This window comes from Ostrinia furnacalis, unplaced genomic scaffold, assembly GCF_004193835.3.
Source record: "Ostrinia furnacalis isolate ACB-3 unplaced genomic scaffold, ASM419383v2 OfSCF7585, whole genome shotgun sequence".
NCBI classification, from domain to species: domain Eukaryota; kingdom Metazoa; phylum Arthropoda; class Insecta; order Lepidoptera; family Crambidae; genus Ostrinia; species Ostrinia furnacalis.
The window spans coordinates 180946-200757 of NW_021137824.1; the positions used below are offsets into that span (position 1 = coordinate 180946).

The window sequence follows — 19812 nt, forward strand, 5'->3', positions numbered from 1 at the left end:
CTCTGAAGTTTCGCTAACGTTTGACGGTTACAAAAACTGACCCTCCCGTGCCGTTCCCTTTCCTCAGGCACTGACTCAGTTAATCGCTATACCTATAGTAATTATTAAGCAACAACAAAATAGGTAAGCAATAGTTTATTTCCCTGTATTTTCCTGTTCAAATTGATAGACTTTATATGGTATGTGGACTGTGGATGGATAGAATTATTCACAATTTATCTTCAAGAACGGCAGCAGATCGGGACGGCAACACATCATATCCATCGGAGAGGTTTATCGTCTTTTGAGCGTCGAATGAGTTCGTGTATACGTAGGACATGATGGCGATTTCCTGGAAAAAAGGAATCCATTGTAAATTGCAGCACTTTTTGGCTCGTGTTGTAGAAAAAAGAGACAATAGCCCAATGGGGATACGGTCGGACTGATCGACTCGAGTCGAGGACCGAGGAGCTTGAGTGGAGAACCGAGGAACTTGAGTGGAGAACCGAGGAACTTGAGTGGAGAATCGAGGAACTTTAGTGAAGATCCGAGAAACGTGGGTTCGAAGAACCCCACCACCGTTGGACTGTTGGAATGAAACCACAAGTAACACAAGCATAATATTTAGCTTACAACGAGGCGGGGTTACAAAAAATATGTAGATGTACTTCTTCGGTCACATCGAGATAGTATCCACCCTTTTGAAGTCTTCGAGCTTCAAATGAGACGTCAACTTCGTACTCAACTCGATCAACTTATTGTTTAATTTCAAATTTTAACAGTATTTAGAGCTATATTTACTTTGTGGGATGTGTTTCTGTTGGGGTAGAATATTCTTCTGAAGAAACCAATCTTCCTTTCGACTTGTACGGGCTCGGACATGGTGGGTCGGATGCAGTGGCTGGTGCAGACTGACAGGTCTTTAACGTTTCTGGACTAAAATAATATAAGGTTGCATTAGTTCCCCTGTTCATGACAGTTTAACTTTCCCCCGGGGCAAACTTGACCTTCATTGGTTGGGTTTTTATTGGCGGTCAAGCTGTAGATCCTGGCTACATTGGAGTTGCAGTGGTGGGAACGAGAGGTGGGAATAGTCCCGTTCCCCTGTTCATGCAGCTAAAAGCACATATAGGACAGAAGACAAACTTCATACTAAGCGCCTAAAAGCTAGAAAGAAATAGAACACTTTAAAGGACTTATCCAATAGACTGTTCAACAATATAATAACTTAAACTTTAGAGGTGAAGACTTTTTAAGAAAGGCGACAATTCTAACAATAAGACTCCCATCAGACTACAATTTTTGTCGGCCGATAGATCGGCTTCTAATTTATATGAGGATTGGGCCGATATCAAATTGATCTAATGTGCGCACTTTCATATCATATTCATATTTTATAATGCTGACTAAACTATCGCCGACAAAAAGTCTGTAAACTGTAGTTGGCGGGGTCTCTAAGGGTTAGATCGACTTCTTTTAGAAGTAAAAAGTAAAACTATTACATAATATGAAAGAAATTGGTTTGTAATGACCTAATACTAACAGTTTCCGTGGCACCATCATGCATGGAGCAGTGGAGGTAGCAGATCTCATCGGCGGCTGTCAGGCACGCCACCTCGGCGCGGCTTACTTCGTTCTGTTAGAGAAAAAAGTATTTGGTATAGGAACTTTATTCCTTTTGTATAGGGGTCAAAAATCATGTGAGAATAGCCTTTAGCAAGAAGGCTGAATCTTGTGATCCTCACAAACCTTTATGGAATATGATCGATAGATTTTAAATGATTCGTTTGACATAAAATCCCATAATATCCAAAGCTCAAAAGGATTTCAGTGATAGTCATGTAATCACGAAATAAAATACCCACCTAACAAGGCAGTCCACGAAATAGTATGATTTAAGGAATTTAATAGAGTTCTCATTTTACCAGTCAAAGCAATGTTAATATTTGTATAGAGAACAATAGTGTCTATGTTATAGTCAAACCTCGAAGTTCCGGCACTCCTAGGTTTGACTAGTCAATCCTCAGGTCTGACTAGAAGTCTTAGTCAAAGCCCAAACATTTCGGCCTTTGACTAAAGAATATTAGTCAAACCTAGGAGTAACTAGTTTGGTCAGGCAAACGTCGAAACTCAATTTAATGAAATCGGGGTTTGACTAGTCAAACCTCAATAGACTTTAAACTAAACTTACTTTATTCAGATCTCGAACTTATTGCATAGGCGTTACGGTCGGTTTCTTATTAGGTGAAGGTACGAGTAACTAAACTTATTTACTGCGGTTGTACCTATGTCAGTGTTTCTAGACCGATCTTGAAATTACTAATTTTTAGGGTTCTGTTACCTTAAAGAATAAATACACTCAGCGGCACGGAATTTGGCCCAAGCCTAAACAACCAGATATGAGGCCAAATAGGTGTTGTATACCTAAGTTTCGTGTGACATGTTAACAGAACATTTGTTTTTGTTAATTTAAGAGGCTAGATTAATAAAAAAATGCGTCTGTTTAACTTTTTTGACTCTAGAAACTCATTTCGTTGTTGGAGCGTAAAGAGTACGGGTAGGTTTAAATTCGATATTAAATGTTGTAAGGGTTTGGCGTTTTATTTTTTGTTTTTAAATTAATCTTAGGGTTATTTTCGTTTCCATAATTTGAGAATAATGTCCATTACTTCAGCTCAAGTTGCTCAAAAAGTGCTGCTTAGAAGTCAAGGGCGTATACAGCGGGAGATGGCTGAAACTTTCAATTTATGGCGTACAAACTTAAGATACACGTTAAAAAGGCATGACCATACCGCCTTTTACACAAGAAGACCAAGAAGTGGGGAATTAAGGTGTAAATCAGCGCGCGATGACCCGATTATCGTGCTTGCAATATCAAGAAATCGGGTTCTCACTACGTTTGAGATACGCCAGCGTTTACAAACAGCAAGCCCAGTGAATGTCAGTGAGCACACAATAAGAAGAAGGATGGAGGATCATAACCTGCATACTCGAAGACCAGCTCGAGGACCAGAACTTCTCCGATACCTTCGCGAAGTGCGACTTACGTTTTCTAGAGAACATGCAAATTGTACGTTAGACTAATGGAGTAAACTCTTTATGAAAACTGTCTGTTTGCGTAGTAACTCTTCTCCGCACCTTCTCTATACACTTCCACGGCCGTCTGGAGCTCTTAAAGTGACTCTGCAATCATCGATCCATAGAACTTTACTCCATTAGCCTTGCGCCCAATTTGCATGTTCTCTAGAAAACGTAAGTCGCACTTCGCGGAGGTATCGGAGAAGTTCTGGTCCTCGAGCTGGTCTTCGAGTATGCAGGTTATGATCCTCCATCCTTCTTCTTATTGTGTGCTCACTAACATTCACTGGGCTTGCTGTTTGTAAACGCTGGCGTATCTCAAACGTAGTGAGAACCCGATTTCTTGATATTGCAAGCACGATTATCGGGTCATCGCGAGCTGATTTACTCCTTAATTCCCCACTTCTTGGTCTTCTTGTGTAAAAGGCGATCTAGTCATGCCTTTTTAACGTGTATCTTAAGTTTGTACGCTATAAATTCAAAGTTTCAGCCATCTCCCGCTGCATACCCCCTTGACTTCTAAGCAACACTATTTGAGCAACTTGAGCTGAAGTAATGGACATTATTCTCAAATTATGGAAACGAGAATAACCCTAAGATTAATTTAGAAACAAAAAACAAAACGCCAAACCCTTACAACATTTAATATCGAATTTAAACTTACCCGTACTCTTTACGCTCCAACAACGAAATGCGTTTCTAGAGTCAAAAAAGTTAAACAGACGCATTTTTTTATTAATCTAGCCTCTTAAATTAACAAAAACAAATGTTCTGTTAACATGTCACACGAAACTTAGGTATACAACACCTATTTGGCCTCATATCTGGTTGTTTAGGCTTGGGCCAAATTCCGTGCCGCTGAGTGTAGTTCAAACGGGACCCTATTACTATGACTTCGCTAAATGTTGTCTGTCACCCACCAGACTCGTATCTCATGAATCATTCTCAAAATATTTATGTTTCTATTCACTTTAAAAATAAATAAATAATTCAATAAAATACTTAAATATTTAAGGGAGCTCCTATACGCAAACGTGACTTTTTTGCAATTTTCTGCTTGATATTAAAATGTAAACAGGTGAACACTTGAAATATTCACATAATATTTAGTTGCATAAGTATCTACTTTAAAAATAAAGCACAACATTAAAATAAAAAAAAAATTAAGGGGGTGCTCCCATACAACAACAGAGTCGCACGGAACTCTTCGTGAGCGAATCCGACTCGCACTTGGCTGGTTTTCTATTTGCCGTCTACTTTTGATCGAGTCTGCCAGTCGTTTCTAGGATTGACTAGGCAAAGCCCGAAACAGATCATTTTAGTTAGTTTCGGCGTTTGACTGAACAGTTTAGGCACTTCTAGGTTTAACTTAGTCAAAGGCCGAAATAAGAATTCACTTCGGGGTTTGCCTGAAGACCTTGGTCAAACCTAGGATAGACCAGTCATTCCGCGAAGAGACTGCATATCGACCTTTGACTATGACATCTAGACAAACCTAAAGAGGATTTAGGACGCTATTTGGATCAAATATGTAATTGCTCAATAATGAATAATCTATACTTATAATAAATCTGTAGAGAGGTCAATTCTGTACATGAAATATATTTTCAAAATAACTATCAGGGGGTGATTAGTGATCGATACTGATGCCAAAAATGCAATCAGTAAAATTTTTGTCTGTCTGTCTGTCTGTCTGTCTGTCTGTCTGTCTGTGTGAATGTATGAACACCGATTCGCGAAAAATGTTTTGTATTGTCGTCACGCCGAGTCGCAGCCAAATAGTATAAAATAATAGAACAAGTTTTAGAAATACAACTCGGCATTCCACTTTTATAATATGCCCACATATTGCACGTAAATAAACAACATGAATCGTAGGTTGTTTCCACCCTTGTCATCTGACACATGAAATAAACTCCTATTGTATTATAGATATCGAAGCCGAATCGTATATAATAATAGAATGGGTTTTGGAGATCACTCGGGGTTCCACTTTTATAAAATACCTACATATTGCATAAAAATAACACGAATCATGAGTTTTCTTTTCACCATTTACATCTGACAAGAGATAACAAACTCCTATCTCCATGACTACCGTCGTAGTCTATGCCAAAGACTACAATATTTTAAGCAAGAAGTTTCAAACCTTAGCGGCTACGGTAACCCCTGGGCCACATACATCATGATAACATTCGGTCGACACCGGAACGAAGTCTTGCGATTATACAAAAAAGCATCGTATTCTAGTGCGGCTATATCACGTTCAACCGGGATTTTAATTATATTATATTATATTATACTAAAACGTTTGTTTTTATTTGTATAGAGAACAATAGTGTCTATGTTATAGTCAAACCTCGAAGTTCCGGCACTCCTAGGTTTGACTAGTCAATCCTCAGGTCTGACTAGAAGTCTTAGTCAAAGCCCAAACATTTCGGCCTTTGACTAAAGAATGTTAGTCAAACCTAGGAGTAACTAATTTGGTTAGGCAAACGTCGAAACTCAATTTTATGAAATCGGGGTTTGACTAGTCAAACCTCAATATTAAGAATTAGAATGTCTTACTTTGTTAGATTAGGTGTAATAAAACGATTTTTACTTTTGCCTTTGTATTGGGGCGCCGCTTATCCTACTTTAATATTATAAATTCTAAAGTTTGGATTTCCGGATGTCTGGATGGATGTTTGTTACTCTTTCACGTAAAACGGACTACTGAACGGATTTTGATGTAACTTTACAGTATTATTTTTTATAACCCAGAATAACATATAGGCTATATGACGATCTGTGACAAACTAAATTTCACGCGGGTGAAGCCGCGGGCAAAAGCTAGTTTACTATAATATAACTGAAGGTATCTAAACTTATTTACTGCGGTTATTTATCAGTCATAGTCATTTATTCCATAAACAATAAAGTGTTTCAAGACCGATGTTGAAATTACTATTTTACGGTTTTGTACCTTGAAGGATAAAAGAGTCGCACGGAACCCTTCGTGAGCGAATCCGAAGGCACTTGGCCGGTTTTCTATAATTGCCGTCTACTTTTAACCGAGTCTGCCAGTCGTTTCTAGGATTGACTAGGCAAAGCCCGAAACAGATTATTTTAGTTTCGACGTTTGACTGAACAGTTTAGGCACTTCTAGGTTTGACTAAGTCAAAGGCCGAAATAAGAATTTACTTCGGGGTTTGCCTGAAAGCCTTGGTCAATCCTAGGATAAACCAGACATTCCGCGGAGAGACTGCATATCGACCTTTGACTATGACATCTAGACAAACCTAAAGAGGATTTAGGACGCTATTTGGATCAAATATGTAATTGCTCAATAATGAATAATAAATAAATAAATAAATTCGACTAAAGTCCTGACTAAAGACTGGAAGAAAATACGCCGCATTGTATGAGCACTTCGTGTTCGTTAAAGCGGCTTCAGATCTAGAGCCCACATAGTTTTCTTTCCAATAATATCCGCAAGTAGCGCTGCATGATCTTTACAACAAAAACGGCAATAGTTATTAAGGTGCCAAAATTATATGATTACTTTGGCACGGTATTATACACGTTCGAAGATTTGTCATCATCATCATTTCAGCCACAGGACGTCCACTACTGAACATAGGCCTCCCCCAATGACTTCCACATCGCACGGTTGGTAGCGGCCTGCATCCAGCGCCTTCCCGCTACCTTTATCAGGTCGTCGGTCCACCTTGTGGTGGGTTGACATTGCAGAATATGACTTTTGATAGGTTCATCATAGAATTCAACGGGGATATCCTCACGGAGGAAGTTCGTAAAAGGGCGGAACAAGAACTTATAATAATGCAAGGCCGAAGCTGTAACTCGCGTGCTCCTACGTGTGATCCGGCGAGTATGCAATAAATAGTAATGTCTGGTAAATAGTACCACTATTTTCGTTCGTTCGNAAAATTTGGCATACAGGTACCTTAGTAAACTTAAAGCTTAGTTACAACAGGATATTGCAAAATTCCCACCTGAACGGGATAACTCCCGTTAGCGGGAAAAAAAAATTGTATGAAAAAATCTAAACCGCGTAAGATAATATATGAAGGGGGTAAAACGGGATCCACGCGTACAAAGTCGCGGGCGGCCGCTAGTAAATAAATAAAATAAAATAAATAAAAATATAATTAAAAAGCTTCCATTGCCAAAGTCTGGAGTGTAAGTGAAAATACGTAATAATCCTGTGCTTACTGTTGAGTTAAGAAACATAATTTACGATGAGACGGCGTAGAAAGTCGGAATGTTAATCAAAGGCACACTAATAAGCTCAGTTGTTATTATAATCATGCAAAACGAGAAAAAAAAATGTGGGCTACATTAAAAACATTTGTAATGACGTGTTTAGATAAACAAAAGCCTAATAATTTGGTTAGCCTGCGCAAAGGTTTCTAAAAAATTCTGGCCATTAATTACTTCATTGCATACTTCAATTCATTGATACCTTGGGACGAATTAAATTGATACACTTAGCAATAGTCAAATCTGGCCACGTCTTTCGAAATATTTTCCCAGAAACATCTCGTTCTCAGTCGTGAAGCCGTAGCCTTAGGGTTTTGTAAGGTAGGATTTTTCTTGTTGCGATGCAACAAGTTAAGCTGGATAAAGTAGTGCGGAACAATGGGTGGGAAGAATGTTTATTTTTAGACAAAACTCAGCCGGGGTCGTGGATGTGCTATCTTTTTTGTTTGCAAGTTACGTAAGAAATAGTTTACTTTTATTCTCTATTTGTGCATCAGATGTAAGTTTAAGTAGAACTAGAATAAATTATTGCTAATAAATTGCACAATGGACAAAGATCCCTAATAGAAGATGGCTTGTTTAAGAAGAATCCTAAAATTTTAGCAGCATAGTTTCCTAAATCTTGAAATTCACCTTAGTTAGTTTGCCTTAGCAAACGTAAATAGTATCACGTAAGTTAAAAACATCTGTGATTCAGATTTAGTATAAATTAATATTTTAATCGTTGATCACATCCTGACTATTAGAACTAATACTTGTAATCTTGATGCGCTGTGCACTCCACCAGTTTATCCTATTTGCATATTTTGCTAGACTTTTTCAAAAATCGTTTCCTTTAATCATTCAAAACGCTTGTCCATTATAAAAGCGGATCACGTTCCCAGCGAAATAAAATCGCTTGAACCGATTTTTTAGTTTGCCCAATACCATTTTCATTCTGCTGTGTCCATTAAATGTAGCATTTTCAGAGTATTTACTTGTTTCAATTGGGTTACAGCGAGCAATTGCCATGATTTTTTACTTTGAACTACGCAAAATAAATTGCAATACGCAAATAAATGTATCGCAACAAGTGTCTACTTTTCAAAAATCGTTAATTCGTGGAGCAGCAGAATTATTTCACATTTTGCATTTACTGGTTTTCATAGGGGTCTGATCTCACTTAACTTTTGACCTGTTTCTATCTAAGCAGTTGCTTTATTTATTCAAACGTCATGATAATGTGATGAATCAATCAAAGTTTTATCACAAATCATCATGTACCATACGATTGAGGTCAAACAGACTCAGGTCCAAAGAAAAAACAAAACGTTCAGGCTTACCGTCATCAAATTGAGCACCTTCTTCATATTCTTCAGCTCGCTGGTCGCGTGGATCTTCTGCGAGATGTCTGGTATTAAGAAACTCAGCAGCACCACGGCTATCACTGTGGCTAGAGCCAGGTAGTTCCCGTTCATCATGTTGTATGCTGCCCAGACGTACTGGGTGGCCAGGTTGGCGAGGCTCCGAAGGTCTTTGGGGGACTGCCGAGCGTTCTGGGCCATTGCTGCAGGACGGCGATGGAGGCGAGTATACATTCCTTGAAGTAAACCAGTAAATTGTCTAGTTTTTTTATCAATAAATATTTGAGTGACAGAGTGACACCCATTTTTTTTTTCACCAATTTTGGCAAAAATTAAATCACGCAACTTCGTCAAGTTTGGTAAAGATAGAACATGGAGAACAACAACGAAAAATTAAACTTAAAGAGGACGAGAAAAAATTGGAGAATCAATAGGCATATTATAGGTATTATGTGGAATATGGAACAAATAATTCCTCATTTCGCATCTGAACATATCATCTCGATTTCCTATGTAAATCTTACCATGGGACCTAGGAAGCTTTAACCCATGGCTTTAACTATATTTTTTAGTTACTTTTAGAAAAATGCCGTGCTTAGTTGATAGGTAACTTACCTGTATAAATATGCCGTCTCGCCATTATTGTTATTTGCAATATTTCAAACTACATAATGATAATTACTTAAATTGAAGAGTCTTTTAGCATCTTTTTATTTGATTTTGTAATTTTGTACATGGACCTATAAAAAAAGTCGGACGGATTCTCATCAAAAAAATACTGTGACATTAGGATACACCAGCTTGCCTGTACGTACAGGCCGGCACGCACACATTCACACCCTGTTACACCACTTCGAGTGCAAACTTCACACAGTTGACACATTTAAGCAGCGAAAAAACAACACGAATACGACATGTCTTGTGTGATGAAATTGTGTAAAAAACGTTCTGTTCGAACAAACAAAAATTAAGGAATCACATTTCACAGGCAAAATAATAATCCAATCACTTATTTCCCGATATTAAAATATTGAAATTATTTGAAATCAAACGTCATTCACTCGAAAAAATAATACGTCAAAGACCAGTGTTCTCAGTTATTTACGTGGGAAAATTACCCAAAATATGGGAAATTAATAATAATTTTAGGACTTTTTAGTTATTTATTACGCATACTATGGAAATAAAATAATTTATCATAATAATTGTGTTTTAGTGGGATATAATTTCATCGGCTTTGATCCTTCCCAAAAATGTGGAACTGCGAAATTCAAATTTTCTTACATTGATTGCAAGTCAGTGTCAGGTTGTATGTTAAAAAAATCTATCAGAGATAATAATAATATATTGATGATGTATAAGATTATAATTTACACAAGATTCGTAATTTGTAACTGCGAGAACCATTTTTGATCAACATTATGTACATACCCTGACACACTGACTTGCAAACAATGTAAGAAAATTTGAACATTGAAAATTTCGCGCCTACCTCAACGCATTCACCTTTCATCCTTTTAAAATGGCACGGAATAATTCTGTCTACATTTCCAAGTAACATCTGCCGATCTATGTTTTTCTTAAAATAAATGGGTAACATGTTTTGGCTAACATGGCATTCCTAAATTCACTCACACAATAGACAAACGCCAAAATTTTGCGTCACAGTTTTGTTGTAGCGCGAGTTCCGTCCGCCTTTTTTTATAGGTCCATGATTTTGTATTTTTTTGGGTTTTTGAAAGTTTCTAGATTTTTTTGGGTTTTTGAAAGTTTCTTTGATGCAGTCAACTGCAGTCAACCGTCAAACCTAGTCAACACATCAAGACATTGACAGAATACAAATCCTAGAGAATTTAAGGTCGTATTTAATTTTTTTTCTCGTCTTCTTTATTATTTTCTGTTGTTTTCTGTTAATAATATCTCTTTAATAAAGTATCTCTTAATGTAATGAGAAGTCTCACTAGGTCACGGACTAGGTGGACCGACGATCTGGTGAAGGTCGCGGGAGGTGCCTGGATGCGAGCGGAGCAGGACCGGTCTTTGTGAAAATCTTGGGGGAGGCCTTTGTCCAGCAGTGGACGTCTTTCGGCTGAAACGAACGAACGAATGAGAAGTCCAAACTTCAAACTACAAGGTATCTAATAATGCTCCAAATTATAATGATCTACTTTTGAATGGTAGGTAGGTAAGCATAGAATCGTTGGCTAATAATTTACTCCCCTATGTATTTTGATTTGTTGAATTATTGTAATGGTAAAGTAATAAATAAAAAACGTCATGTTCAAAATTCATTTTAATATAAAAAACAAAATACAATTTTGACAAAACTAAATATTTTTCCTAAAAACATTACATAATAAATACAAAAATAACATCCTATGCGCACCAACAAGAAATACTTTCATATTCTTACGATTCTACAATAAATTAAGACAATCGCATGAATAAATTTTAACATTATTCGATAATTTCTTTTACAATGTTGTAAATTGTTTTCATGTGACCATTCCAACTAGTATTTTTGTACTAAAAATATTTTGTTTTGTATTAATTTATTTAAAAGATAGCCTGGTATTAATTAATAATTTGGAAAATACACAAATCTTACTGTGTTTACCAATCTTTCAAAATTTTATTTTATAATAAAATTGCACCTGATGAGAGATAGAACTTAAATCAATTGCCTTATCTGATCAGTGTTGATGTTTTGACTGATCATCGTTGACCTTTGACTGATCATGACGTTGATGTTCACTTGTTCGTCATCGCCGATCGTCGTCTGCGCAGCACATCGAGCAGCAAGAGTTTCGGCTGGCCACGAACTTGGAGCAGGGGCGAGGAGTTGATATGTGGTCTGTGGATTAAAAAAAAGTTGGGGTGTCGTAAGTTTATTGGTAGCTATAGATCTTACGCATTAACTGAGTCAGTGCTTGTGAGGTATGGAAGCGGCACGGGACTGTGTTTTTGTGACGTCAAATGTCAGCGAGACTTCAGATGCGCTTCAGACTTGTCATTAAGTCACGTCATTATGACGTCATCTCTCCCGTGCCGCTTCCATCCCTAGGGTACAAAGTTATGCTTTAAACTTGTAAGTATAAAACAATGCAAGGTTGCAATTTTAATACTCACGATTTGGAATGCACGTTGGCATACTTGGAATTGCAAGCCTGAAAATAAGACACATAATTTTAATGAAATTATGTCGAGATACGAACAAAAATATTGTCTTGCATTTTGTGCCTTTACTTTTTGGGAAGAAAAGGACTTTTCCAATCAATGAAACCGATGTAAAAAATAAAGAGAAACTTACCTAGAAGCCGAACCATTACGTATCATATGCCGTTTGCTCTGAACGCAGCTCTGAAAAGAAACAATGTATGTTTCATTCCTTGTTTTCTGAATTCCCTGTATTTTTTCGAGGCACTGACTTCAGCAGCGTACACTGCTCGCCCTGGTGGTGTCCAAACGAAATTGAAATTGGTTAATTCTTTCGCGTTTAAAGCGATTCCTTTCAGTGAAATTTCGAGGTGAGGTAGAATTTTGAATAAATGAAATAGTTCTTTACGTACTTTTGTGGAAGTATAACCACGAAAGTGAGTAGATGTAATGGTTTTATTTGTTGGAGCCTTAATGGTCCCGGATTTGAATTATTAGTCGGGTCAGTTTTAAATTCAACCTGATGCCTAACGCTCGTATTTCTAAACTCAAAACTTGATTTAACTTAAGCATTGATATAAATTCTGTGATTGACTGATTTTAGATAATTTCTTTATACTTTGCTTGGCCTAAATAGGCAGGTGCCATGATATATTTTCAGCGCAAGAGAGTCTTAAATTACGATTTATCATCAATCATCATCATCATCATTTCAGCTACAGGACGTCCACTGCTGAACATAGACCCCCCAATGACTTCCACAATGACCGGTTAGTAGCGGCCTGCATCCAGCGCCTGCTACCTTGATGAGGTCTTAAAATGACCTTTATGAGAATTAAATTACGATTGATCATTTCACAACTTACTTTAGAACAGCTCGACAATCCAATATTCCTTAGCACTTTCTCATCAAAGCTCGGTGTGCTTGACAGAGGACCAGTATTCGCTGCAGCTGACATGGTCTTCCTGCAGTCCTTCCTGAAGCAAGGCATGGCTATGCTGTTGGTAGACTTTTGGGGGAGAGTGCTACTTTTGGACTTCTGGAGGTCATTCTGCACGTCAGGTTGGCTCGTTCGAGCTGAGCTGCAGCTTTGGGGGCACGAAGTTCTAGTCGTGTCTATTTGCTGAGCTACGGCTGAAAAATTTAAGGTATTTTGCATTTCATATTCCTTGCAAAGTGAACTTGCTCAGAAATTAATTTGTGCGTGCATTAGCATAGTTACTATCTAAGGGATTGCTACGGAGTTACTCCGTGATCATGGTCCTTGCAATAGTGCCGAAATATCGGAGGCTCGTAAATAAAAAGGTACATGGCAAGCAATAGCTATAGCAAGTTTAAACTTTTTTGACTTTCCAACTCGTCTGAGCAGCACTGATTGAGTGTACCTATGTCAAATTCTTCATTTACGTATCTAGTCAATTAGAGAAGGTCATGCTCTTGAGGATACTGAATGATGATGATGATTTGTTTCAAAAATTTTTTCACCTGGTGATCCCAAGAGTGGGACTTGCGCTCTCTCAGAGATGATCTTCAGAACGTATCCCAGCATCACGATGAGTGCTCCCACTGCTACGGAGATGATGAGGAGGGACTTCTTGACGAAATCCTCAAAGCAGTCCACCAGGTCGTCCATATAACACTCCAGGCTGTTCACTAGGCGTGCTGAGTTTGTACACATTTGTATTTTTTTTTTTCACTTAGAATGTATAATAAATATACCTAGAAGATAATAGAAATACATAATAGATACTGCGAAAAAATCCACAATTTATCTAGTGATAAAGGCATCATCCACATAATATTGGCTATTATTATGTATTTTCTCATCACAAAATGATTGGTGAAACTAATGCCCTATGTATGAAATACATTTCTATGATATCCACATGTAATTCATCATCATCAATCATCAGCGCCAACCTTGGTACCTAAACGATCATGCATGCCATTGTAAGGGCAATAATCTCTACATATTCGAATACAAAAAATGAGGATCCGAAGAAGCAGTTATTATGCAGCTCTAATGGCTTACAGTAAATAATGAACATCATTTTCTGACCAAAAGTGCACCAAAGGAGCACTGCCATTAAGTCCAAGTAAGTCCCTAATTTGTGCTTAAAAGACAATTGTGCTCCATGGGCCCACGTACTAGATTAACAAACAAAGTTGTAGCAAGGGTTTGCTAAGACCCCTTGAAGTAAATTCAAGTTAGAGAAGAACATTAACCCTTTTCCATTTAGCAACCAAGATTTATCGGTGCTGGCCAGGTATAGAAGTGGTGATTAGTCTTTGAAGTAAGCGACCTAGTCGTTATAGTTACAGGAGACGTTTTTAGGATATTGCCCTTGCTTTTAGACATTTTGGATTGCATTCAAGCGAATCTAAATTCTAATTTACCTTGATGTGAACTATATCTGATAAATAAACTATCCCTAATAATAATAATAGCCTTAGACTTGAAGAATAGGTAACTAAAAACGAAATAGAAGTTGTTGAGAGATTTTTGCCCTAAAATTATAAATACATAAATAATTCAATTACTTTACCAAACAATCCTTTTTACATTTTTAAAATATTGTGAATACTTCTTGTATACGAAAACGGGGCGCATAGTATGTTAAGTTTTGTTAATTTTTCACAAAATTCAGCGTCGCATATTATGACAGTCTTAAATCGACTGACAACACTGACATTTTGTTATTCTTCAGACACTTTACAGACTCAGAAAGAAATGATAAATGAGGTTACGTCCATATTTATGATATCTATGAAAGAAATAAATCGTCCCTTCAAGTAAAGTGTCTCAACACCGACGAGAAAAAGACTTTAACTTTACTTAGCAATAAACTGTTTTTACACGGATTTTTCACTCCTAAGCTCCCAAGATAACTTTTATCTGAAGCGAATTACCTAGACTGTCAATATGTCGAACTTATTCTTTAAGATAGTGAAAAAGTTACGTATCTGACTGAAAACATGTCCCTAAGTAATCTAGAAGTTTTATAAAAGGTCTGGAAGTATCTCTCACCCTTAATTTTGATACGATTAGACAGAATACGGTAAGTGTAGAGAAATTAAAGCTAGTTGTGGTAGCAGGTTAGAATTTCCCAGGGGTACCTATGATGAAAATTAAGGTTATGTTTTTTGAGTCCTTGCGGCCTTGTAAGGTCATAAACGAAATCAACCAAAGGTCCATCTTCATTCTAGAACTGATACTGCGACTCTGTGACAGTGAAAAACAGACACCAAACGTTAACCAGACCTCTATAAATGGACCCACTATAATCTGGCGGACTCCATAAATAAATTCCCTATCCCTACAGTTGGGACTTATCGCTAGCGACCGTTTTACCATAATCCATAGTAAAACGGCCATATTTTGCACGTCGCGTCACCGCGCCCGGTGATGGATAGTCCGGATCCGCTTTGATTTATTTCACTATTACGGATAGAAAAACGACTTTTATTATGTTTTTGTCTAGTGCTGATGGGCGATCCGGGAATTTATCGTGTTGGATTGGGATAAGTTCACTGCGTTTCTATAGTGGGGAGAAGGAAGTGTCTAGACAAAATGTTTTTAATGTTTGATTGATGAGTTCTGCAGTCTGTGGTGACTGTGACATGATATAGATCGATAAATATTTCGTGACATGTGAAACAGAGCAAACTTTGGAAAGACAGTATCCTCCAGGCCCAATTACATAAGACTCAGTATTATTCAGACAGTAGGTTTGTGGTCGACACGGCAAGAAGAAGTTTCAGACATTTTTGTGACTCTGCTTTAGATCCTCACATAGATTTACAAACTATGAGCTGAAAAGTTCTTTCATGAAGTCATCTTCTACATTTATTTTAGAGTCAGTAGGTATCCAACGACCTCTTTTAAATTTTAATGGAACTATAAATAAAGTAGATAACATTTTTGGTGAAACTTAATCTTAATAAAGTCACATGATCGGACAAAATATCTTCGCAGGGCCATTTAAGTAGAGTGGAAAAAGCATTGTTCTACCAAAGTTCTGAACCACAAACATAAACAAATACCTTGTAGTTATTAGTTCCATAATAGAAAGTCCCTTTGGATCAGGGATTTACCCAGCTAAATCCTGTTTTAGGACGGGCCACAATACCAACGAATTGGGTGTTTTATTTCTTTGTTGATGTCGGACGGAGATTTGTTAGTATGTGAATCGCGAGTAAGAACCTAAATGATTATTATAATTGTGGAGGAAAGTACAAATTATAGCCCAGCTTATTGGCAGATATTGTGCAAAGAAACATAAGGAATCATGCTATAGTTTTTAGTATTATGTTATTTTTTTAAACTATCTATTAGAGCTGTTGCTGACGACATGGTGAAGGTTGCTGAAGAACCTGGATGCGGGCAGCGCAGGACCGGTTGTTATGGAAATCTTTGGGAGAGATCTTTGTCCAGCAGTGGACGTCATTTGGCTGAAACGAAGAACAAAGAGATATTTGTAGTGCAGAATTACTATACTTGCTAACCCCTTCAGCTGAGTGTTAGTAGTGGATTTATCACAAGAATCGATTTATCCAGCGGTTGACGAGTATCGAAGTTCGAACTAGCTTGAAATTCTCCAATTAGCGATGTCTTAACCGTTGACATAATTATTGTAGCTTTAATTTTAAAGGGCAGAATTTAGTCAAAAACTAAGCAAAACTTGTCTCTAGTTTAAAAGAGTTATAGTAGTATAATCAAGAATAGATCAAAACGATATAGCGAATGTAATATTTGTAATTTCCATACCAAAAGTCACTTCCAAACCACAATTACCTAACATGCGAGGGTAAGAAACCGTCTAACTTACATTCCATTAGTTCTTATTCCCATAGCATTAGCGCATCCATCTCCCGTCGCCGCGCACATCAATCACTGTAACCCTCGGCATATGACCACTTAACATAGTAAAGAGTGTTTTGTTTTCTTTTTGGGTAGGAAAAATAAAGGCATAGGCATAATTTTCATTCGGCCGCACTATTTACGTATATGTATGAACGATAGAACGATAGGGATCATACAACTGCAACTCCTTACTGTCAAAATAGCGAATTTTAGCTTGGCTGGTTGTCCAACTACCCTGGACCTCTTAATCGGTTCTTCCATCTGATGTTCAGTTCAAAAAGTAATCTTAGAAGAATCCAAAAGTCAGTCATAAAAGGTTGTAAGATTTCATTACCTGATAGACAGTGTGCTGAATTTTTTTTACTAGAAAGTTGTTTTTTTACTCCTCATTTAGGAAATTTTCTGATTCACCTATTTTTTCAAGGGATTTTCTAATTTGTATACTTTAACTTCATGATAAAGGGAGGCTAGTCTAGCATTAGACTCAAGTCTCCTACTTATTTTTCATAATTTATATTTATCATAGAACAAACTTTTTTGCCTTATTGGTTTACCTTAATTTATAGCTAAGCTAAACTCTTATTTATTATTTCAAAATTACATTACAAATGATTACAAACCAAATTAGTGCACATGTAAGTACTAACACTACGGGTTGTTTCGCCTCTTCAATGGTAATTACCTTCTCTTAGTCCTGCCCTTTTCCTTTGAGAATTAGAAAAGTGCCACACTAATTAACTTAATTTAGATGAATTAGTTAATTTACCGGCTTGGGGAATGTAATGGACGAGAGTAATGTTTATTTTCGGAAAGTAAAAGAATATGGAGTGGATGTTTAAGATTATCCGTTTAGGTATATCAGTAGTTATTATTACTGTGCCTTTATTTTGAATGACCGAAATCTAAACAGTGCCAACTGCCAATAGATTTTGGCAAACTTAAATAGGATAATTCAATAAGAAAAACCTGTTCCACAAAATTAAATGATTTACGATCAGTTTTTTATTCAACTGCTTCACAAACAGTTTGTAACGAAAACCATTTCAATTAATTATCATCATTTCAGCCACAGGACGTCCACTGCTGAACATAGGCCTCCCCCAATGCTTTCCATGTTGATCGATTGGTAGCGGCCTGCGTCCAGCGCTTCCCTGCTATCTTTACAATTAATTATATTAAATGTAATAGTTCAATTGAAATAATAATAACGGGTACGGTACTACTAATCTAAGAGAAGAAGAAGAAATGAAGAAGAATGATACTGCTAATTTCAACTACTTCAAGCACGTGTCTCGAAATCTAGAAAATAAAAAAATAGTTGCTTTCGTTGAATCTTTAGAGGTGCCATGTCGTTTTAAAAAACTATGTTGTTTATTTTAGTTAGGAATCTTATATTTTTTATTGTAATAATCTCACGAAATAAATCCACACGTCAAACACAAAATAAGGGGCAAATGTTTACCATTTCCGTCGTCGAAATTGATTTTGGCGAAAAGTCAAAGAGCAAACGGGAAAAATAAGAAGGCGAAGCTTTAAACGTGGTATGTACGCACAATATTGACAGTGGGAATTTCAGTGAAGTCAGTAAGGAATAAGATTTGTGTGTCTAAACAAATTCACATTCACAAACGAAACTAAGGCTGAGTTACACCACCTTACTGGTGTGTTTTTGAATAGAGTTTGACAGGCTTTTGTCGTTTGTTATAGTTTAAGGTTAAAGTAAGATGGTAATAACCCAGCCCTAATAACGATTAAATTATACATTTGACTGTATGCCCATTTACATGTTTAACGTTCCAGAGTTTAATAAATAGCGATGTCCGTATGTTTTAGAAAAAGACCCAAAGGTGGAACCTCAAGTCGGTATATACGCGTATCAAGTTGCGAGTTGCGACCAAATCAAATAAGTACTATTTCTTGAGAATCAGTTTAATGAAAAATTATGGCTATAATAGGTACTAATCATTTAATGTCAATGTATTAATCAATTTATTCGGTGTTTAATGTAGAAACCATTAAATATGTGTATTGTATTAGGTAGTAAAGCAGTTTATAATTTGTTAGTGACTGATATCCCGTCCGTAATAATGCACGTCTATACTTTTTTATAATAAACACGTAAAAATGCCGATTTTAAGAAAAATACTTCTGTATTTTTCGTACGCGACTTTGTTATTTTTCGTGACAATACTTAGGATTTTAATCAACATATCAAAACCGAACAACAATGGTGACGTGAAAGTGCTTAGTCAAAGTAGAGACATGACATTAATGAATGAACCAAAATACGTAACAGGTATGAAGTACATTCTTCAATGGACATCGCCACAAAATATACCGTTGACCTATATGGGCCAAGGTCAAGAAGGATTCACGAGTAGGGACTGTCCTCACCAAAATTGCTATGTAACGGGTGACAAAAAGTATTTCAACGATATAACAAACTTCGATGTGGTTATTTTCTCTGGACCTGAAGTATTAACTCACCCAGAAATACTATTACCATCCAAAAGAGCTCAGCACCAAAAATATGTATTTGCGTCAATAGAATCATCTGATTATTACCCAGCTTGTACAAACAAATATGATGGATACTTCAACTGGACGTGGACGTTTAGACTTGACTCTGAAGTGCGATGGGGCTACTTAGATATAAGGGACTCAAAGAACAACCTTATTGGCCCTAATAAAGTAATGCACTGGCTGAAATTGGAAGAAATGGATCCCGTGAGTGAAGAGTTCAAGCATAAATTGAAAACTAAGAAAAAAGCAGCTGCGTGGTTTGTTTCTAATTGCAGGGACAAAGCAGAACGGATGAAAGTCGCTATGGAACTTAAAGATGAACTCGAAACGTATGGTCTTGAACTTGACATATACGGCAAGTGTGGAACACTGGAATGTTCTACATTAAATCATGAAGAATGCTTGAAAATGGTCGAAGAAACATACTACTTCTATTTGTCGTTTGAGAACTCGTTTAGCGAGGATTATGTGACTGAAAAATTGCTTCAACCTCTACGACATAACGTTGTGCCTATTGTTTATGGGGCAGCTAATTACACGAGGTAGGCACGGGCTTAAATTACCAACTACATAATATTATAACAAACGTCAATAGTCTGTCCAAC

At 36.9% G+C, this 19812-nt stretch overlaps 3 protein-coding genes across 5 annotated transcripts; 1 reads left to right on the top strand and 2 right to left on the bottom strand.

Moving 5' to 3' along the window:
• Positions 1-147: 147 nt before the first annotated feature.
• Positions 148-9390, bottom strand: LOC114365370 (uncharacterized). 2 transcript variants are annotated; one of them, XM_028321921.1, is made up of 5 exons: positions 9279-9390; positions 8643-8899; positions 1523-1615; positions 781-915; positions 148-331 (listed from the first exon to the last, which is right to left on the bottom strand). In XM_028321921.1, exons 1-5 carry the CDS (start codon positions 9301-9303, stop codon positions 209-211), a joined length of 633 nt encoding a protein of 210 aa, XP_028177722.1. In that variant the 5' UTR covers positions 9304-9390; the 3' UTR covers positions 148-208. The 2 variants fall into 2 exon arrangements, with proteins under 2 accessions (XP_028177722.1, XP_028177723.1); XM_028321922.1 differs by having other exon boundaries at positions 183-331; positions 1512-1615.
• Positions 9391-10998: 1608 nt separating this feature from the next.
• On the bottom strand, positions 10999-14488 carry LOC114365378 (uncharacterized). 2 transcript variants are annotated; one of them, XM_028321933.1, is made up of 6 exons: positions 14367-14488; positions 13306-13539; positions 12686-12954; positions 11974-12023; positions 11793-11830; positions 10999-11517 (listed from the first exon to the last, which is right to left on the bottom strand). In XM_028321933.1, exons 2-6 carry the CDS (start codon positions 13496-13498, stop codon positions 11426-11428), a joined length of 642 nt encoding a protein of 213 aa, XP_028177734.1. In that variant the 5' UTR covers positions 13499-13539; positions 14367-14488; the 3' UTR covers positions 10999-11425. The 2 variants fall into 2 exon arrangements, with proteins under 2 accessions (XP_028177734.1, XP_028177735.1); XM_028321934.1 differs by lacking the exons at positions 10999-11517; positions 11793-11830; positions 11974-12023 and adding an exon at positions 12036-12114.
• Positions 14489-18946: 4458 nt separating this feature from the next.
• Positions 18947-19753, top strand: LOC114365364 (alpha-(1,3)-fucosyltransferase C-like). Its single transcript, XM_028321914.1, has one exon. The coding sequence runs from the start codon at positions 18947-18949 to the stop codon at positions 19751-19753; it is 807 nt and encodes a 268-aa protein (XP_028177715.1).
• The last annotated feature ends 59 nt before the right edge of the window (positions 19754-19812 follow it).

Excerpts from the sequence above, each read along its gene's own strand:
- LOC114365370 (XM_028321921.1), bottom strand. The coding sequence starts at position 9,303 with ATGGCGAGACGGCATATTTATACAG. Across the intron at positions 916-1,522 it reads ATGATGGTGCCACGGAAACT|TCCAGAAACGTTAAAGACCT; the intron begins GTTAGTATTAGG and ends ATATTATTTTAG. Across the intron at positions 332-780 it reads ACAGAAACACATCCCACAAA|GAAATCGCCATCATGTCCTA; the intron begins GTAAATATAGCT and ends CCTTTTTTCCAG.
- LOC114365378 (XM_028321933.1), bottom strand. The coding sequence starts at position 13,498 with ATGTGTACAAACTCAGCACGCCTAGTGAACAGCCTGGAGTGTTATATG. Across the intron at positions 12,955-13,305 it reads CCCACTCTTGGGATCACCAG|CCGTAGCTCAGCAAATAGAC; the intron begins GTGAAAAAATTT and ends TAAATTTTTCAG. Across the intron at positions 12,024-12,685 it reads GATTGTCGAGCTGTTCTAAA|AGCTGCGTTCAGAGCAAACG; the intron begins GTAAGTTGTGAA and ends GTTTCTTTTCAG.
- LOC114365364 (XM_028321914.1), top strand. The coding sequence starts at position 18,947 with ATGACATTAATGAATGAACCAAAATACGTAACAGGTATGAAGTACATT.